Here is a 27,632-nt window from a genome sequence, read left to right as displayed (position 1 = left end):
CAGTAAGGCTGGGAATGTAGGGAGGGAGGGGAGGAAGGTGGGGGAAGTGATGGGAAGGTGAGAGGTGAACCTCTGGGCCGTATTCACAAAGTGCTATAGGGTCAGATGTCCCTTTTAGACCATAATGAATACAATTATATATCAGCACTCTGAAACTCTTTGTGAATACAGGCCCGGGCATCATGGTTGGAGGGTCGTGAAGCACTTATGCCTACAACGTATCTGAAACACATGACTGCAGGGGAAGACAAAGGAGCAGGTTTGCTGGATGAAGGGGAAAATCTTGGAGGTGCTTTCGGAGGTAGTGGGGCTTTGACTGAAGTATGAGAATGTGTTTTTGATTTTTTTAAAGTAATTGGTCAGGGTCATATTCATTAGGGAAACACCGTAGCAAAACATTTCCAATGGAAAAAAAGGATTTCTTATTGGACAAGTTCAGGTCAGGTGGTCTTTTTTCTTCCTTTTGGTGCCTAATGAATACAACATTGGTGCTTTTGCGACGTGAGGGCACTGACTATATCATTGAGGAATTTAGGCCTCTGCTTCCATCTGCTGGCCAACATAAGGATTGCAGTAGATTGCAGCTTCAGAACAGAAATAAATAATTGTTTATTTTTTTTTACTAGGCAAGTCAGTTAAGAACTAATTCTTATTTTCAATGACGGCCTAGGAACAGTGGGTTAACTGCCTGTTCAGGGGCAGAATGACAGATCTTTTACCTTGTCAGCTTGGGGATTTGAACTTGCCACTTTTGGTTACTAGTCCAATGCTCTAACCACTAGGCAACCCTGCTGTAGCCCAGAGTTCACCAATTTGCGGCCCCACAGGCTAAATTGGTTACATTTTGTAAAGATTTGCATTTTATTTTTTATTGTTGGACATAAAAGACTGTAAAAACACCAGGAAATCAGCTTCAAGTGATTTTAATTTTGGAAAACTGTTCCTAAGTATTCCCACGGACAATAGATCTTATACAAATGTAAGCAAGGCTTGAAATGATTATTTTAGTCAAATAATATATCTGTTTGGGTAGTCTACAAATGATTTGTAATTATGTTCCGGCCACCCGCTCAATAAAATCATCATCCCGCAGCTGAATCTATTTGATGATCCCTGCTGTAGCCTATACAATATAATAGTATATAATGTGATTTTTTTCCCAGAAAAGGCAAAAAGACCAGGAGTTAACGTTGTCGCAAAATTTATTAGGAATTGTATCAAATAAAAATGTTAAAAATTGAAACACATAGGAAGCTAATGTCCATTATGAATCAAAAGGCCTCAACAAAACATGATGGAAAAACAGCTTACATCTTCAAAACCATTCTCTGGTTGGATCAGTAGCAAATGTTTCAATTTTAATTGAAGGCCTATTGTCATGTTGGTATAACACCCAAAGCTTAAAAAATCCACATAAATACTGTTATGGGGAATATATCTTCCTCTCAACAAATCAATTCAGTGTTTGTTTGTTATGATCAAAGCAATCCTATCCAAGCATGAATAATAAAATTAGGACCCTGTGCGTCGGACTATCAACAGGACTAAACTGATGGAAATGAAAAACGGTGGGCCATATAAAGCTAGCTTTAGTTTTTTGTCATTTAGTACCTAGCTACATACATACAGTACATATTGTGCTTGAACATCCCATCCCAAAATGGTTTGTTTGAACTTTAATCAGTTCCTCTCAGTTCTTTTTCCAGATGCTAAAAACAACAAGGATACGCGTAAGAATATAATAAATATTTTGGCCTTCTTGAACTCCCTGAGCAAGTTTTCCTAAATACAGGAGGTACAATATGCGCTCATCAGCAGTCTCCCAATAGATCACATCGACATACGTCTCATCTATGATCGACTCTTGATTGACACATTTGGATATGTTGAAAGTTGAAGCCGGGGCATTCTGTCAGGTAACAGCTTCCCGAGGGTCCTTCCTCCCGGGTTAAAACCACCAAGGTAGAGGATACTTAGAATCAGGAGGTATGACCACCATTCACAACTAGTTGAATAAAAAAGCATTTGATAAACAAATGGATGGTTTCCTTTGACCAAACACTACATTCCTATATTTTCTAAATCCTTTATTTTGTCTGATAATTCTTTATACAGATCTTTGGTTCTAATCTCATGCCGACAGAGTTTTGTGCAAAGTGGCAAACTTTGTGGCCCAACTCTTCTTTGTCAGTCTGAGTACCTGCGATCTGCAGGGTGTTTTAAAGGACCTGGGCTCCTGGAGGCCCCCAGAGCTGGGCTCTAGCCCTCTGCACAGGGTCTGTGTCTGGGGGTCAGTGGCTCCATCTCCAGTACTAGGTCTCGTGGTCGTGGCCCTTTATTCTGCTCCACAACCCGTGGCACCACCGTGGACCAGCGATCTACATGGGTTGGGGAAAGAAAGTCAAATGTTGGCTGATGTGATTTGGCTTGCCCTTATACGCGGTGTATTTGCACATTTTGTTTAGAGAACGCAGTCAAATAGTCTCACCTCTCCTCAGGCCACGGACGGTTTGATGCACTGTACCAGGGCATTGCTGGGTCTCTGTTATGTTCTTGCCCGGGTCTTCGTTGATTATGGCCAGGTTCTGATTCCAGTGGCACCAGTTGACCTCGTCCACCCTGAAATGACCACAGAAGATGTTTGCCTTTGACTTACCAATCAGACACGTTTCTCTGACGCAGAGAGGGGTGAGAGTTCAGTGAAATTAGCATGTGTACCTGAAGCACCAGCGACGGTCAGGGGTACCGTCCCAGTTCTTCCCCACTGTCACCATCTCCCCGGACCGGAAGGACTTCCGCAGACACACAGGGAAGGAGCGCTCGATGTCCAGGATTGTCGTAGCCCACTGTTGTTGAAGCATAACGTCAACCAACATGCAGTAATGTTTTTCATACCATACTAATGTGACCGTGAACTAGAGGATGCACTTGCATAAGGCCATCACCAGGGGTTCCCAGGGTCATATTTATTAGGTACTAAACGTAATAAAAATAATAAATGTTTATTTTTGTTTTCCGTGACATTCGCTGCGTTGTGCTTTAATGAGTAGTCTTTACTGCATAGGGAACCTAGCTGTCCATCAGCTGTTCTCCTCACTCACCTGCAGCTTCCAGATCTTCTTGCTCTCCTTGGACACCTGGCTCACTGTTTCTCCCATCAGAGCGATCAACATGTTGAGCAGCAGCACGAAGGTGAGGATGATGTAGGTGACCAGCAGGATGAGGAAGACAGCTGGGTACTGGGCGCTGCTGACCATGTCCAGATCACCCATTCCGATGGTCAGCTTGAACAGGTCGAGCAGAAAGTTGCTGAAGGTGTCCGTGTCCCGGCACTGGGGGTAGGTGGGGCAGCCGCCTTCCTCCGGACACACCTCGTCAGGCCCGGGGCACACCGCCAGGAGGGACACCAGAGCTGGGGGGTGACATGGGAAACAGGAGGAGATGATAAGGTAGCTTTCTCCTCTGTTTCAACTGGCCGACAGACTGCTGAGAAGAAGTGTGCAGTAGGGGACACTGTACCTGACGAGTATCCAATCATGAAGAGCACGTAGACCAGCAGAAACCGGAACAGGTCTTTGAAGAGAATCTGAGAGCCAAGGAAGAAGGACAAATTGTGATCAGGTGTCTAGTGTCCAATTAGTCCATTTGGATTTCAAATTCAATGTGATGGATGAGAGAGCGAAGGAGCCGATACCTTCTGTATCATGATGCTGTAGGTGCCGGTGAGCTTCAGGCCTCTAGTGAAGTATAAAGTGTTCATCCAGCCCAGGACCAGCGCAAACACCATCACAGACACATAGGCCTCGATACCCGACAGGTAGAGGGCCGCAGTCACTATCACCAGCAAAGAGTAGATGAAGCTAGAGATACAGGAGACTTGTCCAGTAAGAAACCCGTTTTCATTTTCCGATTCAAAATGTTTGGCAACAGTGTACCCTAATGGCCCTTGTGTTCAGATTCCAGGAAACGGCAATAATCCTTATCCTTTCCTACTTGTTAGACACAGAGAACATTCCCAGTACACAGGAATGCCATTTGGGATTTAACGGACACCACGTTGGCTCTCGCAGGATGCAGCACTAATGATGCAAACAAAACACCCTTCGGAGCGGTGCTCAACATCCTCCGCTCTTTGTTGGGATGGTGAGTTTAATTAAAGAAGATGTCAACTGGAAAACGTGCCAGGAAAAGGGGGGGGGGGGCTTTAATGTGGAATTAAACCGAAGACTCAATTAAGAGAGGATGATAAATTAGCCTTCGGGTACAAGTCAGAGGGTGTTTACAAAGGAGCTGAAGGTTAAGGAGGGGGAGCTGGAGTCTTACTAGAGCAGTTGAAAGGAGCCGTCGACAAATAGGGAGTTCACCCCGGGGCATTTCTTCAGGAAGAGGTCCTTAATCTACAAAGAGGGGACAGGGAGAGAGAGATTTAGAGAGAGAGAGAGAGAGAGATCAATTTACAGGGGAGGTCGAAGATCTCTTATAGTGAAAGTGTGTGTTTGTGTACACATCTTGAGGCCTCTTCAAAAACAAGTTGTTAGTTGTAGAGTCAACATTCAAAGCTGTAACTCTGATTGGATGGTTCAACCGGAGAGAAGGTGTAGTGGCTGCAGGCTGCAGACTTACGTTGGTGAGAAAGAAGAAGATTCCGGAGCCCAAGGTGATAACCTCCCCTCCCAGACGCAAATAGTCTGTGGAGGTGGTGTAAGGGTACGGAGGCTGGGCAGGGACAAACAGAGTTAAAGCTATGCTGATCATGGCACCCATACTGTTTGCACAATACACATAATAATAATAATAATGCCCCTTGGCAAACACTTTCATCCAAACCGACATTGAATAAGTGCATATATTTGTTGCATTTGTATTTGAGTTGTTGGTCATGTACGTACCGTTCCCTGGGATGGGCGGTAGTAGGCCACCAGGGTGAAGATGATCATGGTCACCAGGTAGGAGACAACGCTGATGTAAAAGGTGACGGCAGCAAACTTCTGCCACTTGGCCCTCAGCAGCTCGTTGATGGGCTCCACAGCCAGCATCTCATGGCGATTCTACGGAAAGTGCAGGAAAACTCACAATAATGATAGGAAGAGCGTATGGTGTGAAAGAGAAATCATACTCCATCTTTCCTACCATGCTGGCTCTCCCTTTATCTCAGGTAAACAAATCTATTACAGACAAAAAGGCAAAAATCCACACTTGGCCTCTGTAGACTTGCGTTCGCTCCCAGAGCTTTACAGTCAAGGCTTTATCGAAGCAGGCTTTCACGCACCTCGATGCGGCTGTTGTAGACCAGGATCTCCAGCACGGACACCTCCTCTCCACAGGTGTCCAGCGAGGAGAGGTCGTACAGGGAGGAGTACACGGGGCCGTACGCCCAGTCCTTGAACTTCCGCGAGAGGTGACGCGCTTCCTCGTCCTTGATCTCCCTGCGAATGATGTGCTGGAAAACCTGGGAGAAATAATAACAACAAAAGCTGACCTTTAGTGTCCGTTTTACAATGCATGCGATTGTATCTTCTGTCAATAATAGGATACAGAATCCAACAAGGCACCACACGGTAGCATTTCCGTGGGTTATACAAACTAACCCGTTTAAGAGTATGATTCCTCATACACGTGACATACGAGTTCGTTCTCACCCCAATTTTTCCCAGCTTTGCTGCCATCATAAGGGGTGACATGCCGTCGTTGTTGAGAATGTCCTCCAGGCTGCATTCTGGGTAGAGTTTGGCACACTTGGTCAGCAGCAGGTCGTACATCTTGGTGAGGAAACGGGTGTTGTCCCGGGTGTTGTCGGCGATGTGCACCAGGCCGTGTAGCACTGTGTTGCCGCGCGAGTCCTGCCGTCGAAGGTCAGCCTTCTTATGGGCGTTCTCGGTCAAGTAGTGCACCATGTTCGGCTGGTTGGTGCACGCCGCCAGCGACAGAGGCAGCTCGCCTGGCCAAAGAGATACAGTCAGATACACACAGCAACAAGCACATCAATCAAGGGGATCCCCTTTTTTTACAACGGAAGCAATATAAAAAGACCCAAAAGTGCAAACCCTGCCCAACTGGCATTCAGGCAGTCTCTTTCCACTCTGGGAAGTGATGTAAATTCATATGGAACAGCAAACCACTTTCAACATGTCTTTGCAGGCTCTTTGCCTGGCTACCCAGACTCCTTACTCAGGCCAAACACTACACCGGGCCTATGGACGTGGCAGACAAAAATATGTAGCGAACAACAGAGCTGGCGGAAGAATTTACTGTGAGTCATCAGGCTAAGCCTACCTATAAGTGGATCAAAAATTGGATTTAGAAACCTTGCAACGAAAAGGGCACAATTAGTACTACTTGTCTGAGGGAGGGGCCCGTGCATTGAAACCAGTGTGCCAAAAGCAGCTACTGAAAACGAGCCGTTGCCACGGGTAACAGATTACCCTGTCACCTCGCATGGGAAATGCTCTTCTTCATGGATTTGCACGGGTGCTTGCGGAGTGTTGGAGTAAGCGCTAAATCACATTAGCCGTCGCCTCTCTGCCAGGTTTCCCGGTTCCCTTCGCGCAAAGCTCCATAGTGAATGACTTGCACTGTGCCACAGACACGCCAGGAGTTTGGAATGATTTGGGAATGATAGTCGCACTTAGTGCCACTGGATATAATCCCTCGTGTGATGGAACGTAACGCATTAATACAATAACAATTGCAGTAGTGAGTTTCTCGGGGGAAATAATTGCCTACTCAAATCTCGTGTCTTTTGCATGCATCTCCTTTATATCCCTTTCACATTCCTGAGCAGAGTTGTGGGTTTCTGCACTGGCCTGGTAAAGCATTCACCATAGTTGCAAACACAGTGCCAGAAAAGACTATGTCAAAATGAAATATCAGTCAGCACAGTCTAGTTCGGGTCAACAGGAAAGTGTGAAAAGGGTATTAGTTTGTTGAACTTGAGGCTGGAAGGGCTGTTGAGGTGAATGGGATGTAGGCTGCTCTACTCCGGAGGATCTTCATTTGTGCCAGTTTGCTACAACAGGAAAATAATCCTGCAACAACAGGAAATGTGAATTGTTATGTGGATTAGAATTAATGGCAATTTTTGTACGAGTTGATACATTTTTTGTAAAGGGAAAATCAAGTCTGAAATTTCAAAGTGGACATTTTTAAACCTCAAATATACTACAAGTTTTACATTTCCTGCGTCGCAGGAAAGTTCTCCTGCAACAGGGTGATCAATTAAGATCCTACACCTGTAGTGGGATGTTGGGTTCAGGGATGAGAGTTGCAGGGATACTCTCCAATTAGCAGAGGGCAATATGGAGTGGCAGGTTTTATTTGGAGGCTCTCTGTCAATGGACCAGCAACCTCGGTGAGGTCAGCAAAACAGAGGCAGCCCGCCCATTTGAAGGGAAGTATGTATGTTTTTTTTTCTGTAGCAAGATACAGACACCTTTCATTAAACTGTTTGGAAATACTTGTTGAACTTGTGACATCATTGTTTTCTTTTCTTTTTTGGAGAAGCCTACTACTAATAATGACATTTCTGATGATGTGACTTCAGACTAGTTTTGGGTGGTTATATGAGTTTATCATTAGCCTGGGGAACTGTTCTGACTGTGTTTTCCCAGCCCAAACCTGCCATGTAAAAAGGGAAGGGTGGGCTCTAATGTCACTTAGGTACTTAAGTAAAAATACTATAAAGTATTACTTGTCATTTTTGGGGGTATCTGTACTTTACTTTTTTTTTATACATTTGAATGTACTTTTACTTTTGATACTTAAGTATATTTTAGCAATTACATTTACTTTTGATACTTAAGTATATTTAGAACCAAATACTGTTAGACTTTTACTCAAGTAGTATTTTAATGGATGACTAACTTTTACTTGAGTAACTTTCAATTAAAAGGTATCTATACTTTTATTCAAGTATCACAATTGGGTCATTTTTCCACCGCTGCTTACCATGGCAACTGAGAGCATTTTCCAAAAACTGCTTAACACTACCTTAGTAGTGTAATATTACTCCCAAGTTATCCAACTGCGCAGCGATGCAGTCTCTGTAGCCCAAACCTCTGGGCATGTCAAATAAAAGGCACACTGAGGTAGCTAGAAAACCACTTTTCAAGTGCACTGCTTTTAGACACACTGACATGACCTCACAGTGTCGGGAACCCAGGCGCCTGTCATGGAAAACTACAGACGTGTCATTAAAAAACCAAGAGGAATAGAATATGACTTTAACAGTATCAAAATACTGACAAAGTTCAATAATACAATGCTAGGGCATGAATGTTACCATCAATCGAACATGTATCAAGTCTCATGTGCTTAACTCTTAAATGTAACTACATGTAATCTAAAATGTAAACTACGTGATCCCCGAAAGTAATTATTTATCATGAGAGGACCATAAACAATAACTAGCAATGCTGCATACTCCAAGAAAGGCTAAAATCTCACCTTTCTGGTAAAAAACAGTTAGAAATTGCTGAGGTGTAGTCACTTTTGAGGACACAAGCTCAAGTAAACAGTGCAAATATGATACAAATATGAAAACATGAAATATTTCATATGACGTATTTCCTATTCAACAAAACTGTTTGAATAAGGCTTGAAATTATTTTATGCTTTCTAAATATAGTATCATCAAATTATAAAATCACTAACTATAAGATTTCCCCTTATAACTGTAAAATACACTACCGGTCAAAAGTTTTAGAACACCTACTCATTCAAGGGTTTTCTTCATTTTTACTATTTTCTAAATTGTAGAATGTTAAAAACTATGAAATAACATATATCGAATCATGTAGTAACCAAAAAAGTGTTAAACAAATCTAAATGTATTTTATATATGAGATTCTGCAAATAGCCACCCTTTACAACCATTGAATCTATATGTTTTGACAATGACAGTTTAAAATCGATGGTAACAGCAAGTAATATAGTCTCCTCAACTTGTTCCACAGCCACACCAATCATTACAGGATTCAGGTCTAGAGCTTAGGGAATTATTTGTAACAAATACAATGCTCTTAGTTTTAGAGATGTTCAGGAGCAGTTTATTACAAGCCATCCATTCCAAAACTGACGACAACTCATTGTTAAGGGTTTCAGTGACTTCATTAGCTGTGGTTGCTAACACGTATGTGGTTGAATCATCAGCATACATGGACACACTGGATTGTTTAATGCCAGTGGCATGTCATTGGTAAAAAATAGAAAAAAGTAGAGGGCCTAGAGAGCTTCCCGGTGGTGCACCACACCCTACATGTTTGACATTAGACAAGCTCCCATTAAAGAAACCCTCTGAGTTATCTTAGACAGATTGGTCTGAATCCACGATATGGCAGAGGTTGATAAGCAATGAAATATTCACTACCGTTCAAAAGGTTGGGGTCATTTATAAATGTCCTTGTTTTTGAAAGAAAAGCACATTTTGTCCATTAAAATATCATGAAATTGATCAGAGTGTAGACAGTGTAGACATTGTTAATGTTGTAAATGACTACTGTAGCTGGAAACAGCAGATTCTTTAGGGAATATCTAGGTGTACCCATTATCAGCAACCATCACTCCTGTGTTCCAATGGCACGTTGTGTTAGCTAATCCAAGTTTAGCATTTTAAAAGGCTAATTGATCATTAGAAAACCCTTTTGCGATTATGTCAGCACAGCTGAAAACTGTTGTACTGATTAAAGAAGCAATAAAAAAACTGGCCTTCTTTAGACTAGTTGAGTATCTGAGCATCAGCATTTGTGGGTTCAATTACATGCTCAAAATGGCCAGAAACAAAGACCTTTCTTCTGAAACTTGTCAGGCTATTCTTGTTCTGAGTAATGAAGGCTATTCCAGGCGAGAAATTGCCAAGAAACTGAAGATCTCATACAAAGCTGTGTACTACTCCCTTCACAGAACAGCGCAAACTGGCCCTAACCAGAACAGAAATGGGAGTAGGAGGCCCCGGTGCACAACTAAGCAAGAGGACAAGTACATTAGTGTCTAGTTTGAGAAACAGATGACTCACAAGTCCTCAACTGGCAGCTTCATTAAATAATACCCGCAAAACACCAGTCTCAACGCCAACAGTGAAGAGCCGACTCCGGGATGCTGGCCTTCGAGGCAGTCGCAAAGAAAAAGGCATATCTCAGACTGGCCAAAAAAGAAAAGATTAAGACGGGCAAGAGAACACAGACACTGGATAGAAGGCCAGCATCCCGTAGTCGCCTCTTCACTGTTGATATTGAGACTGGTGTTTTGCGGGTACTATTTAATGAAGCTGCCAGTCAGCAGGTACATGTTTATCATCAATTAGAAAAATACATTTCATAAATTCCTCAATTGCAGCGTCTGGATGCTCCTTGTTAATCAAATCAGACCAACAAATATTTTTTACATCATCCACATTAGTCACAGCAAAAGAAATTGCAAGATCTCTTATACACTATTCTTGGCCCTTCTTTTGGAACCTTGGTTCTCCTAGATATAGCCACTATATTGTTATCACTGCATCCAATGTGTACGGATACAGCTTTAGTTCAGAGTTGTACAGTATTAGTAAAAATGTGATCAAAACCTGAATGATCTTGTTCCTGTAGTGTTAGTAAACACACTGGTAGGTTGATTAATAACCGGAACCAGATTACAGGCATTGTTACAGTGAGAAACTTCCGAGCGGAGAGCTTGATGAAAACCAGTCAATATTCAGGTCCACAAGAAAGTAGACATCTCTGTTAACATCATAAACCCTATCTAGAATTTCATACATATTATTTAGATACTGACTGTTAGCACTTGTTGGCCAATAGCAACACCCCAAAATAATAGGTTTTGATGACTGTAAAATAGATATACGTTCCCCTCAAGTTCTTGGCTTTTTCCAGAACCACTACCTTGTCCTTGAACCTCAGGATGTCACACCCTGATCTGTTTCACCTGTCTTGTGCTGGTCTCCACCCCTCTCCAGGTGTCTCCCATTTTCCCCATTATCCCCTGTGGTTTTATACCTGCGTTTCTGATTGTCTGTTGCCAGTTCGTCTTGTCCCGTCATGTCCCACCAGCATGTTGCCGTGTTTCTTGTGCTCTAGTTTTTATTTTTCCTACTCTTCTCCTGACCTTTCTGCCTGTCCTGACCCTGATCCTGCCTGCCGTCCTGTACCGTCTTGACTCTGATTTGGATTATGACTCTTTGCCTGTGTCGTGATGTTGGTACCATTAATGCGATGACGATTATTTTATCAAATTAATGAACTGTGTTTAATTATTACGATGATTACATTCATCTTGTAACAACTAACTCACACGCAATCTTGAGGCACCACGGAAAAAGTTTACATTTTCCAGAAGTAACTCAAGAATATCAGAGTATATCGTTATCATCTTAGCCATCCATTCATTATTATTAACTCATATCAGTATAATTCTGAACGTCGCATAATCCGTTAAATCTGCACAAACCCTAGTCTAAATGATGACTCAGCGATACACAAATTGGCCTAATTATTTACTTACTAACTAAATAATCACACAGAATTACATAAACACACACACAGGTTCGATTATACGTTGATTACTAACAATGCAATGAAAGGTCCCTGGTAGACTAAACCTATTTAACGGCTTGGAAATAGCGGGAGAAGGAGAGACAAAGGAATTCAACTATCGTACATACAGTTGAATAATACGCTCATCATAAATATGGATATTTAGCACCTAAACAACCGCTCATTCGGATTTAGAAACGCAATGTACATATTTATGCTTGTATGTCTTTGTCGTCTCTCTCTGTTGAAATCACCCAATCAGTATGTGACGAATAGTTTGAAAGAAAGTCTCTGGTTGTCCACCAGAGGTCACCATGCCCTTAGTAGTAGCTTTCTTTGCTGGAAGTGTTCGTTAGACTGGATACAACACGTTCTGATAAGGAAATGTTCTTTTCTCATCTTTGGTTGAGTTTCCTAGACTACATTACATGCAGAGCTGCATGTCTTGTCTTCGTCTTCGTTGAGTTACCCTTTTCTGGTCTGATAGAGTCTAACCATTTTACCATCGAACCATAGCTCTACATTTTCTGGTCTAGTAGTTTTAAACCATTTGTGATGTCTGGCTTACCGTCTGTACAGTTGTACAACTGAAATGTGTCTTCTGCATTTAACCCAACCCCTCTGAATCAGGGAGGTGTGGCGGGCTGCCATAATCGACATCCATGTCTTCATTGCCCAGGGAACAGTGCCTTGCTCAGGCAGTTCGACAGATCATTACCTTGTCAGCTCGGGGATTTGTTCCAGCAACCTTTCGGTTACTGGCCCTATGCTCTAACCACTAGGCTACCTGCCGCCCCTAGTCTGTATTTAAATTGCAACCATTTCCATGTGTAGCCACCACTCCACGTTTTCTGGTCTAATGTAAATTTCGTTAGGAGTCGTTTTATAAGCACTCTGGAATAAGGGACGTTCCACCCTTTTGGCATAATGTCTGTGCTCACGTGGGCGTGGTTACTAACTGGGTAAAACTTTACATGAAAAACAATTATCTAATTTAGAAGGATAAAATCACATTTAATCTTCTCACAAATAGTTTCATATTTAATCATATGAGTTTTACAACATTTAGACTACAAAAACAAAGCTCTTAAAGTTACAATGTTTCTGTTACAACATATTTAATGATACCACAAAATCACAAATGATACGACATCATCATTGTTTTTCATCCCCACCGACCATTTCCCACATTCTTTATGTTAGGAATATTGTTTCATTATCCCCTTTTGGATGTTGAAGTTCTTTGGGCAAGAATCTCTTTATACCACTCAGACATTCCATTCGTGGATACTGAGAGGCAGAGAGTTAGAAACCATTTACGACTGGTCGTAAAGTCATTAAACCGCTCTATTTGATCCTCACCCAAGAGTGAAAAGTCATGACACCATCCTTGACCTACCGATTGCCTGCCATCCTGTACCTGCCGGACTCGGATTTGGACTACGACCCTTTGCCTGCCTTGACTTACCTTTTGCCTGCCCTTTGTACTATAATAAACTCTGAGACTTGTACTATCCACCTTGACAACTATCAGCCTGGGCCTGTTACCTGGGTCGGTGTTGGGTTCTCCAGTCCTGTGGGCGCATTCTAACTCAATCTTCATGTGGTCCGTCTTCAGTTTCTCAGAGATCATTTTCCTCACTATGTCCTCAAACTCCGTCCAGATCTCATGTGGAGATTCTGCAATTCCATCTACAACAATGTTGTTCCATTTTGATTGTCCCTCGAGATAATCTGATTTCTCTGGCATTGTTATCATGGATTCACATATAGAACGGATGTCCTCTCTCAATGATTTATAGATTTTTGCCATCTTGCCGTTTTCCTGTTTAAACTCATCTAGCTGACCCTGTGAGAACTGCAAACTGTTCTTCAGGTCCTGGACTTCTCTGCTCCATTATTCTATTAGTTGACTGCACCAGTATTTGAACACAATACTTGAAGCTATTTTCTTGGTGTTGTAACAACTGCTTGTAGAACTCTTTTTGTTTGTTTAAAAGATCCTTGTGATCGAGATACACCACTGTCCTCAACGGTACTCCCACCAGATTTGGTCTTTGTCATGGTAGCAACGTAGGCTATGCTGTTACTCCCTGAAATTCCAGGCAGGGCAGGTCACAGAGAAGATAGAAACAGCAACAAAATACGTATCTAGACAACCACAAGACCAGGATAATCTGCGGTCCCAGCCACAAGGGAAAACCACATTGTGGGCTGTGTTCAAGTTCTCAAGAAAACCCCTCTAGCTTGATAGGCAGCTAACAGTGGCAGCTAGGTTACCTGCTACGCCAAGCAGCTCATCATCAGACCCTTGGTCGTCAGGATCCCTGGACAGATAGCAGAGGTCCCAGCAACTGACGCCAACCGCGTCGCGGGATCCAAAATCAAAAAGGTACAGGGGACCCTAAACAGGGGACTTTAAATCTAAGAAGTTTTAAACTATACTCCTACACTTAATGTACTGCCACTTTAAGCCCCTGCTGACTGAAGACTTAACAATATTGAAAATATTGAATCTCAAATCTGAATCTTGTGGTTTCTGTTGACAGAAGAATGGATCAGATCTGATCCTAACGTTATGGTGTCTTACCAAAGTAGAAGTAGCCCCCCTCATCCCTGGGTTGGAAGAAGCGTCCGCGGGCCTGGGCGTGAACATCTGCCCCTTTCTCCACCAGCAGCTCCACGTACTGCTTACAGCGCCTCTCAATGGCGATGTGGAGCGCCGTCTGGCCTGTCAAACCACACAACAGTCAGTCAACACATTGGGTAAAGGGACAAGTGGTTAAATTGGGATTCTTAAATCAGTCATATATTCTCTATTCCAGCCTTGCCTGAGAGGGACTGAAGTCTACAGTCAATGTATTACATTGTTTGGAGTCTCACTGCCACCTTCAGCAGTGCGGAAAGGTGCATTGACTAGAGGTCTCGGACAAAGACGCAAAAATGACTGGGTCGAAGGTCAACCTCTTTCCTCTCCTATCTGCATTTCAACAATGGTATTGTTGAAACTAAGGCGATACCACATTCAATAAGTCCTTGCATCTCATCAATAAATGTGTTTTTTTAATGCTCAACAAAGGTGGCTTGGTTCTGCTGCAGTGTCAAATCTGTGAACAGTCATGGCACACAGGCATACAGACATAAACACATTCCTTCTGGCTTGTATGTTCATTAAAGGGGACCTGTACCAACAGTAAGTAGACCATATGGCTGCCATGGGCTCCTCAGCAATCACCATCTGTCTACTACTTCATTACTGTGTGGAGGTGGACTATGGTTGTGTCTGAAATGGCATCCTATTCCCTATATAGTGCACTACCTTTGACCAGAGCCCTATGGAAAAAAAGTGCACTACATAGGGAGACATTTCAGACACACGGAATGTGAGATATCCTGGCAAAAGTGTGAAATCCCATTCTAACAGCAAATCTTGAAGTGGCTGACATAGTGTGTGATGAATGAAGTGTTTTTTAGACAAGGAGTTTATTGTGCTTAGACCTAAGACAGTGGATGGAAGAAATAGGTGTGCTGAACTGCGGTTTACAAGCTGTAAAGGCACATCTTGTAGGTGTAACAGCCACATCATCCAGCCTTCCTCTGGAAATAGAAGCCCCATAGAGCAGCCCTGTGTTGGCCCGGAGACTAGGATGTGTGGTCTCTTTGTGCAGAAGGGGCAGTGGAAGACTCGTTGTAGGTAAGTGCGTCTCTATTAAGCCTGCCTTCGTGGAAGTACTACTGGGCTACGTGTGCATAGTTGGCACTACATTTCAGGTAGGTACTTTTATCTGTGATAATATCAAATTATTGACACAGTCCAAGTTTGAAATAATCTACTTCAATCCTAGTCAAATGACTGGTTAATACAGGGTCGTGTTCATTAGGGCACGCAATTAATAATTGTAAAGGTTCACAACAGAACCCAAAAGTGAGCATTTCAGTCAATGAGGTACCTATTGAACAGGACCCTGGTGTTTTTAGAGGCTAAAATGTGAAGAGAGTTTACCTCTGTAGTAGACGTCTCTGAAGGGCGTGTTGATGAACTCATGGAGGTTGACTGTCTGCTCTGCGATGTCCATCAGCATAGGAATGGTGTCATTCTGACCACTGTACAGGTTCAGAAGGGCTTTGGGCAGGCATGTCTTGCCTGTAGAAGGTTCTGGGAGAAAATAAAACCAAATTGATGAGGGGAGGGGTACTCAGAAACGACATGTACATGTATAGTTCTGGACATAAAAAAAATGACTTTTAAAATATCCTTTAGGGAGCAAGGTACATTGTTCATGTGACAAACGGTCTTGCAGCCACGGCGACACCAAGTGCCAAGTTCATAAGCAATCACCTAATAAACGATGTAATGAAATGCATTTCTGAAATATACCCTGCACCTCTCTGATTCAGAAGGGTGGGGTTAAATGCGGAAGACACATTTCAGTTGTACAACTGACTAGGTATCCCCTTTCCCCAGATGGAGCAGGACCCTCCAATTTGAAGCAAATGCTTTTTCACTGTGCTGCAGTACAGGTGAACTTTAAGCACAGTTCTGTGTATCATAGAGAGGAACTTCCAACAAATCACCGGAAACACAGTTGCCAGTTGAAAGAAGAGAAAGAGGTTAGGGACACAGAAAACATTTTTATGTTGGTTGAAAAAGTAAAAACTGGTGATAAATCGTTAGTGATAAAATAAGAAAGGAAAGGGAAGCAAGCAAGACATTTCACTAAACAGGAAAATGTCTCAAAACCAGGAGAAACAACAGCCAAACTAAATGTGGTGGTCAAGTAAGTTGTCTGCTTCTATTGTTTACTTTTAGTCTGAGTTTTTCATGTAGTCTGTCAAGCCACTTGAGTCATTTTCTTCCCAGAAGGAGACAGTTTGCTGTGATTTCTCTCTGCTCTCTGTTATAAAGCACACACACATACACACACAAACACACACACACACTGGCAACAGGATGCTGTCCTTGGACCCACCTTTGACAGGACAAAATCTCTGACATCACAGTAGCTTCCTTCTCATTACTCTATGGCAGGGGTGTCAGTCATTCAATGGAGGGCCTAGTGTTTGCAGGTTTTGTGGTTTTCAATTAAGGCCTAGACAACCAGTTAAGAGGAGTTCTTTACTAATTAGTGACCTTAATTCATCAATCAAGTACAAGAAAGGAGTGAAAACCCAGACACTCGCCACTAAGTGGAATGAGTGCTCTATGGAGCCAAGAACAACGGGGAAGTCACAGGACAAAAAGGACAAAAAGGTCTGTTTAGACATCGATACCTATTATCAATACATAAAGTCATGACAAAACTCCAGGATGAAGGTGTTAGTAACAGGGCTAAGTGGACTAAAAAGTAAGGCTTCTCCTTTAGTAAGGCAACTGTAACAGATGTGAGATGTTTTGTTGTTTCATGACACCCAATTGGTAGTTACAGTCTTGTCCCATCGCTGCAACTTCCGTACGGACTCGGGAGGTGGCGAAGGTCGAGAGCCATGCGTCCTCCGAAAAACACAACCCTGCCAAGCCGCACTGCTTCTTGACACAGTGCTCGCTTAACCCCGAAGCCAGCCGCACCAATGTGTTGGAGGAAACACTGTACAACTGGCAACCGAAGTCAGCGTGCATGAACCCAACCCACCACAAGGACTCGCTAGAGCGCGATGGAACAAGGACATTCCGGCCGGCCAAACCCTCCCCTAACAACGCTGGGCCAATTGTGGGCCACTTCATAGGTCTCCCAGTCGCGGCTGGCTGCGACACAGCCTGGGATGGAACCCGAGTCTGTAGTGACGCCTCTAGCACTGCGATGCAGTGCCTTTGACCTCTGTGCCACTCGGGAGGCCAGATGTGGCATGTTTGAGATAAAGTTCTGATGCTATCTTAGTCGTACCCCTTAAGCCCCACCCCTTGGGGCGGCAGGTAGCCTAGTGGTTAGAGTGTTGGGCCAGTAACCGAAAGGTTGCTAAATCGAATCCCCGAGCTGACAAGGTAAAAATCTGTTGTTCTGCCCCTGAACAAGGCAGTTAACCCACTGTTCCTAGGCCGTCATTGTAAATAAAAGTTTGTTCTTAACTGAATATCCTTGTTAAATCAAATCTAATTCAACAGACACACACTTTCTCTCTTTTCCTCCGACCTTTCTGCGTTTGGCTGTGAAAGCTGAGACAAGAGATATTTGGCACCACAGGGCTCCACCCACCACACCACCAATGGGGTCGTCTCACCTTTGAACTCCTCGTCGGTGAGCCTCTTTTCGTGACCCTGTAGGTACTCCAGCAGGCCGGAGAGGGCCTCTGGGTCGGCCCGTGACACGCCATCGAAGAGCAGCACGCGGTTAAACACCTTCAACACCTTGGGCGGGTCCAAGCCCGGAGGGTCCAGACTTTCATTGCAGGACGTCTCAGTTTTACTATGTAGGGACCATTGACATACATATACTCACATACACTGAGTGTACATTAGGAACACCTCTGTCTTTCCATGACATAGACTAACCAGGTGAATACAGGTGAAAGCTATGATGTCACTTGTTAAATCCACTTCAATCCGTATAGATAAAGGGGAGGAGACAGGTGAAAGAAGGATTTTTAAGCCTTGAGATAATTGAGATGTGGATTGTGTATGTGTGCCATTCAGAAGGTGAATAGGCTAGCGAAAATATTTAAGTGCCTTTGAACGGAGTATGGTAGTAGGTGCCGTGCCAGGCGCACCGGTTTGAGTGTGTCAAGAACTGCAACTGGGTTTTTCACGCTCAACAGTTTCACTGAGTGTACAAAACAGTAGGCACATCTTCCTAATATTGATTTGCTCTGCCTTTTGCCCTCAGAATAGCCTCAATTCATGGACATGGACACTACAGTACAAGGTGTTGAAAGAGTTCCACATGGATGTTAGCCCACGTTGACAGTTGTGTCAAGTTGGCTGGACGTCCTTTGGGCGGTGGACTATCCTTGATAGAGTCCATGCCCTGACGAATTGAGGCTGTTCTGAGGGCAAAAGGAGGTGCGCCTCAGTATTAGGAAGGTGTTCCTAATGTTTTGTACACTCAGTGTATAACACATACTCTAAGTGTTTATAGACATCATTGGTAGGGACACAGAAATCCCTCAGTGTTACATTACTGATCCAAAATGAAAGATGGCGGCTGTTTACTGGACAATTTTTTTTAAATGGTGATCTCTGGCGTCTATAGGCCTACAGGTGGTGGGACTAAACAGTGGGGGTCAAGAATGGCAGTTGGGCCACCACTTTATTTAAAGCCAACAGTAAAATAATGCTTTATCACTTGTTATAAGCATATATGAGCCTTTAAAATATCTTATTATGAGGCTTATATGCTTTGTCTCTCTAGCAAATGTTCAATACACTCAAAATGGCAGGTATTTAGTCGGGATCATAATGCGATGATAAAAGTATATTATATGGGGGTCATACATGCTTATGACAAGTCAAACAATGCATTATAACTCCATCACAATTCATCATACCTGTGGACTATATAAAGTGTTACCAGTGGTTGTAGCCTAGAAAAAAAGTTGACCGTTAAACCATATAAAGTGAACCGCTGTCCAAATTCTACTACTGAACTACTCACTAAATAGACCTCACTGTGAAACAGGTAGCCAGGAACAAGCTCCAGCCTAAATATTACCTCAACGGCTGCGAGGAGAGAAACAACAACACACTCTCTGTTAGATGACTGAATGTCCCTCTGACTAGCCCTTCTGTTTACGAAGTTCCACATGAGAGGGACACACCTCTGTGACTAAACAGTGGCAGCTGAAGGAGTTTCTATATTTTTGCAATGAGCCATTTTTTCCAAGCCAAGCCTTTGATTAATAATGAAAACTGCAATGTATTGTAAAAATAGAATATTAATACAACTCTCAGCTCAGAAACCAAGCCAATTTGATCAACATTTTTAGGGGAAATCTCTTATATGGTAGAAATATATAGCCACAATCATAGAGGCAGTTTTTGTGTTTCTATAAACCAGACCATCTCTTACGGGAATTTGTCCTTTATATTATATGGTGAGGTGTTAAACATGTCGAACAACCTTCGGTCCCAAGAACAAACCCTATGGTGTGGTCTGTGTAACAGAGATGGTTAGGTGAATCACAATTGTGTGATAAACAACCTTGCCTGACACCAGAAGACTTGCGTTCCCTCTCCAAGCCGATGCCTAGACTTTAAGCTCAGGGGGTTAACACAGTCTTGTGGCATGCAGGAGAAACCGAGTTCGAACCCAGTCGGTCACATTTACACCCCAGAAGGGATCGACTATGCTGCTTCTAACTCCACACGTTGTTCAACAATCTGCTCCTAGACTCCTGAAAGCCACCATAAAGAATGAGTCACGTCTCTACTTCAAAACAGTGGGCCCTCCTCACCCTCGCGGGAGCTTCTTCCTGCGTGGCTTCTTGTTGTTGGTGTGCCTGTAGGTACCATAGTCAAAGAGAGAGTCCATGGGGGCTTTCTTGGGGCCGGGCGCCACGGGTGACTCGTAGATGGTCGACTCCAGCATGTCCATGGGGTTAGAGATGCCCTTCTTAAAGGCACCGTGGAACTTCATGCGGAGGTTTTGTCGGCCGTCCCCTGGCTGCAGCTGGCCTGGCCGGTCGACATCCGGAGTCGGGTCCTGAGGTGACTGGGAGCCCTCCTCACTCTCAAACAGGTCGGCCAGTGCCGACAGATCAGGACAGGTACCATCGGCATCAGGCTGTCCCTCGCCACTTCCTCTTCCCTCCCCTGAGCCCGAGGACAGGGCAGCCTTGTTCGTAGCCGAGGGAGGCGTGTCCGTCTCTGTCATGGCGATGCGGCACCTTCTCAGTAGAGTGGCAGGGGAGCGGTCCTAAAAAAACACCATAGCAAAATACACAGGTTATAACTCCATCTGGGTCATAGGTCAAAGGCACGGGAGAGAAACTTAGCAGTCCAATCATAAATCTTGTAGTTGGTCTCACTCAACTGTGAATGACCTGGGTCGTGTTCATTTGGGCACACAAGCAGAAAATATGTTTGCCACAGAAAACGAATAAAAAGGTTCCTGTTTCAGCCTGTTGTCTTCTTCTATCTGGTGCTTAATGAACAGGACCCTGAACAAGTATCACTGATTGCACAACAAACAGTTACTTGAATCGAATGAGCCTTTGGGTGATTGAACTGTGTATTTCAAGAAACAGAAAATGTATGTCTAAAAGTGATTCTCCTGTATGTAGCCTTGATCCTGAAGTAGCCAGGGCTGAAATGGTACCCTATTTCCTTTCTAGTGCACTACGGGGGTAATACCCTATGGGCCCTGGTCAAATGTAGTGCACTGCAACCCAGATGTGTGTGGGCAGAGCTCTGGCATCCTGCTCATCTTGTGGGCCACGTTGATGGCACAGAATGTCCACCAGTCAGCCATTTGCAGCCGCTGGCAGCCTGGGAACGTCATCTGTAAATATTGAGCAATGCATTGCCTGACCATTACTGGCCCAAGATCAGTGCATGGTAGTGGTGCCCAGATTTTTCCATTTGGGGTCGGAGAACAGAGTGGGATGCCTCTGAATTTCCAACCAGTTTACTGACCAGACGGAGAACACAGAGGATGACTTCAAATACACTTTTCCCATGACTGAGTATTTTCTGCAAAGCATTTTCTCTTCTTTCCAACAGACACTGGGAGACGAATTCACCTTTCAGCAGGACAATAACCTAAAAGGCCAAATCTACACTGGATTTGCTTACCGAGACCACAATATTTCTGAGTGGCCTAGTTTTGACTTAAATCATCTTGAAAATGTATGGCAAGACATGAAAATGTTTTTGTTTTTTTAGCAATGATCAACAACCAACTTGACAGAGCTTGAAGAATTGAAATAAGCATAATGTGCAAATATTGTATAATCCAGGTGTGCAAATATCTCAAGAAACGTACCCAAAAAGACTCCCAGCTGTAATCGCTGCCAAAGGTGATTCTACCATGTATTGTTTCAGGGGGTTGAATACTTATCTAATCAAGATATATTAGTGTTGGTCGTTGCCGATCTACACAAGATGTTAAACAACAAAATCTGGAAAAAGTAAAGCGGTGTGAATACTTCCTGAAGTCACTGTACACAAGTAACCCATTACTACATTATAGTAACGCTATGTAATATGTGTCTCCCTTTCTTTTGCCGATGCTAACCTGACTAAAACAGAGAGGGAACTACCTGGTTCAAGTAAGAAAAAAAACCAATATGTGCTGCAAAACATGTATCTAATGGCCACGGCCCAGAAGCCTTCTCAAGTGGGGAAACATGCAAACCACCACCTGACAAAATCTGATTGGCTACACTGCTAAATGGTGCATTCTCTACTCGGGGATGACAGAGACAGAAAGCTGGTAAAGACCTATGACCCCTGCGAATGGAAAGGGCAAATCCCACGTGTGTTCTCCTGAGGTCCTGGGTTCTATTCAGATGGTCGCTTAATCCCTCCGTACCTCATTCATCCCTTATGTCACGCTAAGGTGCTGAGTTCTTCTTCAGGGGAAGCTGGAAGTGACGCTGGAGCATGGGGGGGGGGGTCCTGTTTAAGCAAAAACACAAAATAAATGGTATTTATTAACAGCATTAATACAGACTGGTCGACTGGCAGGAGAGCTTGATAAACTGATGAAAGAGAAGGGTGTCAGAGTAAGTAGAGGTTAGTCCACAGTCCCTCCATGGGAAGCTCCATTTGTCACTATGGGCAAAATGTGTGTTCTGGTTGATCTTCTGGTTACTAAACATACACTACATGACCAAAGGTATGTGGACACCTGCTCGTCGAACATCTCATTCCAAAATCATGGACATTAATTTGGAGTTGGTCTGCCCTTTGCTGGTATTACAGCTTCCATTATTCTGGGAAGGATTTCCATTTGGTGATGCTGCGAGAACCTGCTTCCATTCAGCCACAAGAGCATTAGTGAGGTTGGGCACTGATGTTGGAGCGATTAGGCCTGGCTCGCAGTCGGTGTTACAATTCATCCCAAAGGTGTTCGATGGAGTTGAGGTCAGGGCTTTGTGCAGGCCAGTCAAGTTCTTCCGCACCGATCTCGACAAACCATTTCTGTATGGACCTCGCTTTGTGCACGAGGGCATTGTGAGGTTGAAACAGGAAAGGGCCTTCCCTAAACTGTTGTCACAATGTTGGAAGCACAGAATCGCCTAGAATGCCATTGTATGCTGTAGCGTTAAGATTTCCCTTCAATGGTCCTAGCCCGAACCATGAAAAACATCTCCAGACCATTAATCCTCCTCCACCAAACTTTACAGTTAGCACTATGCATTCGGGCAGGTAAAGTTATCCTGGCATCCACCAAACACAGATTTGTCCATCAGACTGTCAGAGGTGAAGCGTGATTTATCACTCCAGAGAACGCATTTCCACTGTTCCAATGGAAACCCATTTCATGAAGCTCCAGAAGACCAGTTCTTGTGCTGACATTGCTTCCAGAGGCAGTTTGGAACTCAGTAGTGAGTGTTGCAACCGAGGACAAACTATTTTTATGCTACGTGCTTCAGCACTCGGCGGTCCTGTTCTGTGAGCTTGTGTGGCCTACCACTTTGCGGCTGAGCTGTTGTTGCTCCTAGACGTTTCCACTTCACAATAACAGCACTCACAGTTGACCGGGGAAGCTCTAGCAGGACAAACATTTTACGAACTGACTTGTTGGAAAGGTGGTATCCTATGACCGTGCCATGTTGAAAGTCACTGAGCTCTCGGTATGGGCATTCTATTGCCAATGTTTGTCTATGGAGATTGCATGGTGGTGTGCTTGATTTTATACACCTGTCAGCAACGGGTGTGGCTGAAAAAGCCGAATCCACTAATTTGAAGGGGTGTCCACATACTTTTGTATATATAGTGTTGCTTTGTACAAAACAAGCTGTATCCTGTTGGGGAATCATTGGAAACCCAAGTTAAGGTCTCCTGACAGAATCAACCATACAGTTGTGTCTGGCCTTTACTATGACAAATCCAGCAACATCTTTTTGTTTCAGAGATACACATGCATGCACTTGCACACACACACAGACAAGCACGCACGCACGCGCACACAGACACACACAGAGAGAGAAAGCAATGCATGCTGTGTCATCATTCTGGATTCCCCAGGATGTAGTCACCTTGTCTAGGCATTCTTTTAACAGTGAGTTATACAGTACATCCTTGGTATCAACTACAAACATCATAAACTGTAGCATGTCCTTGGCTGTAGAATGTTCTCACTCTTTCTGACAGCACATGGGGTTGACATGTAAACTTCCTCCAAGAGGAGCAACACAAATAGAGAGACTGCAATCCAGTCAGGGAAAAGAGAGTGCCTCTAGTACACTCCAACAAATAGGATTATCAGACTTTACTGTGGAGGGTGAAAAGATGAAAGGATGAAGAGCAGCTTTCTTTGATAAACTCTCCAAACAGAGGGGTGACAAATGAACAAGTCATCCACCAGGCGTGTTTGAGACTACTCTGTTGAGTTCAAACAAAGAATGAGTCCAGAACCAGGAGCTAATACTATTGTGTGTTCACACCAGTGGATGCTGGCTTCAATTTAATGGTTCAATGCAGCCGTTTTTATCTCAATATCAAAGCATTTCTGGGTAACAATGAAGTACCCTTAAGGTGATCGTTTTCAATTAAAATGGTTAAATAAATAACAAAAATGGCTTCGTAGCAGCTTCTTCAAGCAAGAATTATGCTAGGACCGTCTGGGAGTGGTCTGACTGGGGATGGGAAAACTAAAAATGTGCTGTTATTGGCAAAGAAGTTTGTAACTCTCTTCTTATTGGTCTATTAACTAATTTACCGCATGGTGATGTCACCATGGAAGGCTAAGACTCCATCCAACGAAAACAGGCTGAACCTTCAGGCAGTCTTTTCAAACAGCTCTTACACTAAAAGGGATCATTATAAATTGCACATATTCATATTATTATTCCAACCTCATAGTATGGAAATATATATAAAACATAGGCAAATCAAGTTTTTGACTGCACTGGGCCTTTAAATCAGAGGACAGGCTCATTAATACAATGGAACTGTGTCAAATACAAAATGTGTACCGTTCCATTAATTAAATTCCAGCCACTACTATGAGCTGTCCTCCCTTCATCAGTCTCCACACATTCACACACTCCTCCAACATATTGGTAGTAGTAATGATTTATGATGACATGTCAGCTGGGTCAGACTGAGGATAACTATCCCCTTAGAGACACAGTGTGACTTCCTTAATCCTCCTCATGGATTTAGTGGATATGATCCAGACCACTGGGGAATGTCTGGGTGCAAATATGGTCGTGGGAAAATGGGGGTTAGCAAAAAAAAGTTCCACTATTGTTTCAACCACAGCCCCCAACTCTACAATAGGTTTCACATTCATGTGGATGCATGCCTGACAGCAGAGGATATGTTCATAACCCCAATGTCTTAAAGCTACAATATGTCACTTTTGGGGCAATCTGAGCAAATTCACATGGAAATGTGAGTTGCAGATCTTTCGTTCCCGTTGAAAGTAAGTCTAAGAAGCGGTAGATCTGTTCTATGTGTGCAATTTCTATGCTTCCCATTCTGAAGTTTCGTTTTTGTGTCTTTTACTTTCGGTTTTGAACAGCAGCTTTAAACAGCTGAATATACAAATATGTTTGGTTATGGAAATATATTTCACAGCGGGTTTGATTGTACAATGATTCTCTACACAATGACTGAAATTAGGCAAACTATTAGAATTTTAGCAACTAGGAAATGGCGGAGCGATTTCGGCATTTAATTGTATATTTTGGCCTTTCTACCCAAATCTGAATAGAAAAATTAAAATAAAAAGCAATTAAAGATGCACTATGCAGAAATTGCTCTGCCATTTCCTGGTTGTAAAAATTCTAATAATTCGCCTAATTTCAGTTTATGTGACAAAACAAACAGTCATTGTGAAGAGAATCATTGTAGGCCTACCATCTAAACCACTATGACATATTTTTTCCATAACCAGAAATATTGTATATTCAGCTGTTTGAAGATGGTGTACAAAACCGATTTTAAAAGACAAAAAAACTTCAGAACGGAAAGCTCAGAAATAGCACACATAGAATGGGCACAATACGGTATATACCTTCATAAAGTGTTCTTCAAATGCAGTTCTAAAAATATGAAACACATAGTTCAACACAAAATACTCTGTTGAAAATAGGAACCCTTAATGGGGTAAAACGTGTTACCTTAAAACGTGTTACCTTAAAACGTGTTACCTTAAAACGTGTTCGTGCTTACCTTGTCCTGTAATCAATAGACCTTTTGTGCAGCGCAGTTTTTCTTTCTTAACGATAGGAAAAGTTCTGAAAGGTTTGTGCACAAAACATTTGGATCGACTTCCTCCCGATTTTAGTACCTTAGTTACTTCTTTCTTCAACTATTTTGAAGAAATTGGTGATCTGATTTCGGGTGTAGCCTCGTCCAGTCATTATTCAGCTCTCCAGGCAGTGTTCCCAGATAAATTTACACACTGCTACAGCGGCATACCTCAGTCCTTTGCTTTCCATGTTCACGCATCCAACTCGCCGCCCACCTAAACAAGGGGCGCTTTATTAAAAGTGTTTGTGTGGGGACTAACAGTAGAATGACTACTCTTAACGTCAGTCCCACAGGAGGGCTTTTTTTGTTTGTAAAACTACAAAAATCTTTGTAGTGGAGTTTTTCCTAATTCCATTAATTGTCTATAATCACATGCCGTCTAAATCAGATAGGATACTGTAATAACTCAGTCTGAAAACCACCAGAAAGTAACCCAGATGCACCCCAAGTGGATTATAAAACAACTTGACCTGTTTATTTTACCCATAAATGTATCTAACTGAACAAAAATATAAACGCAACATACAACAACTTCAAAGATTTCACTGAGTTACAGTCTATGTAACAAATTCATTTGCCAGCAGCATACTTCCCTGCATCCCACTTCCAGCTTGCTTTTGAAGCTAAACAGGGTTGGTCTCTGGATTGAAGACCAGAAACTGCTAGAGTGGTGTTGGAGGGCCAGTAGGAGGCACCCTGTCCTCTGGTCGAAAGAAAATATTGCAATGCCCTGTGTCGGGTGCTGTCTTTCGGATGGGATGTTAAACGGGTGTCCTTACTATCTGTGGTCTCTAAAGATCCCATGGCACTTATTGTAAGAGTATGGGTGTTAACCCCGGTGTCCTGGTTAAAGTCCGAATCTGGCCCTCAAACCATCATGGTCACCTAATCATCCCCAGCTTACAATTGGCTCATTCATCCCACCTCCTCTCCCTTGTAACTATTCCCCAGGTTGTTGCTTAAATGAGAACGTGTTCTCAGTCCTTACCTGGTAAGATAAGGGTTAAATAAATAGAAAATAGGACCTTATCTATTGATTTCACATGACAGCGCAAGGGTGCAGCAATGGGAAGCCCACCCACTTGGAAGCCATGCCCACCCACTGGGGAGCCAGTCCCAGCCAATCAGACTATTTTTTCCCACAAAAGGGCTTTTTTACAGACATAGATACTCCTCAGCACCCCCCCAGAAGATCCCGCAGGTGAAGAAGCCGGATGTGGAGGTCCTGGGCTGACGTGGCTACACGTGGTCTGCAGTTGTGAGGTCAGTTGGACATGCTGCCAAATTCTCTAAAACAATGTTGGAGGTGGCTTATTGTAGAGAAATGAACATTCAATTTTCTGGCAACAGCTCTGGTGGACATTCCTACAGTCAGCATGCCAATTGCATGCTCCCTCAAAACATTGGCGGTATTGTGTTGAGTGGCATTTTGTCTCCAGCACAAGGTGCACCTGTGTAATGATCATGTTGTTCAATCATATTTTTGATATGCCACACCGGCCAGGTGGATGGATTATCTTGGCAAAGGAGAAATGCTCCCTAACAGGGACGTAAACAAACTTGTGCACAACATTTGATAGAAATAAGCTTTTTGTGCATATGGAACATTTCTGGGATCTTTTATTTCAGTTCATGAAAGCAACACTTTACATGTTGCACTTATAATATACTTTAAACCTAGGCTGCTGTAACTGAAGTGTGTGGCCATGCACCATTGAATTTCACAAAATACGCACACACATTCAGTC

At 43.2% G+C, this 27,632-nt stretch overlaps 1 protein-coding gene across 1 annotated transcript; it reads right to left on the bottom strand.

Annotated features, from left to right (window-relative positions):
• Window positions 1-1,080: 1,080 nt before the first annotated feature.
• trpv4 (transient receptor potential cation channel, subfamily V, member 4) lies at window positions 1,081-22,072 on the bottom strand. The gene is made up of 16 exons (XM_064937776.1): window positions 21,989-22,072; window positions 19,911-20,371; window positions 17,742-17,926; window positions 15,529-15,681; window positions 14,116-14,256; window positions 5,640-5,938; window positions 5,270-5,449; window positions 4,890-5,048; window positions 4,624-4,716; window positions 4,324-4,397; window positions 3,695-3,860; window positions 3,520-3,586; window positions 3,102-3,412; window positions 2,719-2,846; window positions 2,489-2,619; window positions 1,081-2,378 (listed from the first exon to the last, which is right to left on the bottom strand). The coding sequence occupies exons 1-16, from the start codon at window positions 21,995-21,997 to the stop codon at window positions 2,260-2,262; spliced, it is 2,676 nt and encodes an 891-aa protein (XP_064793848.1). The 5' UTR covers window positions 21,998-22,072; the 3' UTR covers window positions 1,081-2,259.
• Window positions 22,073-27,632: the final 5,560 nt, after the last annotated feature.

This window comes from Oncorhynchus masou, chromosome 25 (genome assembly GCF_036934945.1).
Source record: "Oncorhynchus masou masou isolate Uvic2021 chromosome 25, UVic_Omas_1.1, whole genome shotgun sequence".
Classification (NCBI taxonomy): domain Eukaryota; kingdom Metazoa; phylum Chordata; class Actinopteri; order Salmoniformes; family Salmonidae; genus Oncorhynchus; species Oncorhynchus masou.
Note: the sequence above shows the minus strand (reverse complement) of the source record. Positions and strands in the feature narration are given on the sequence as shown.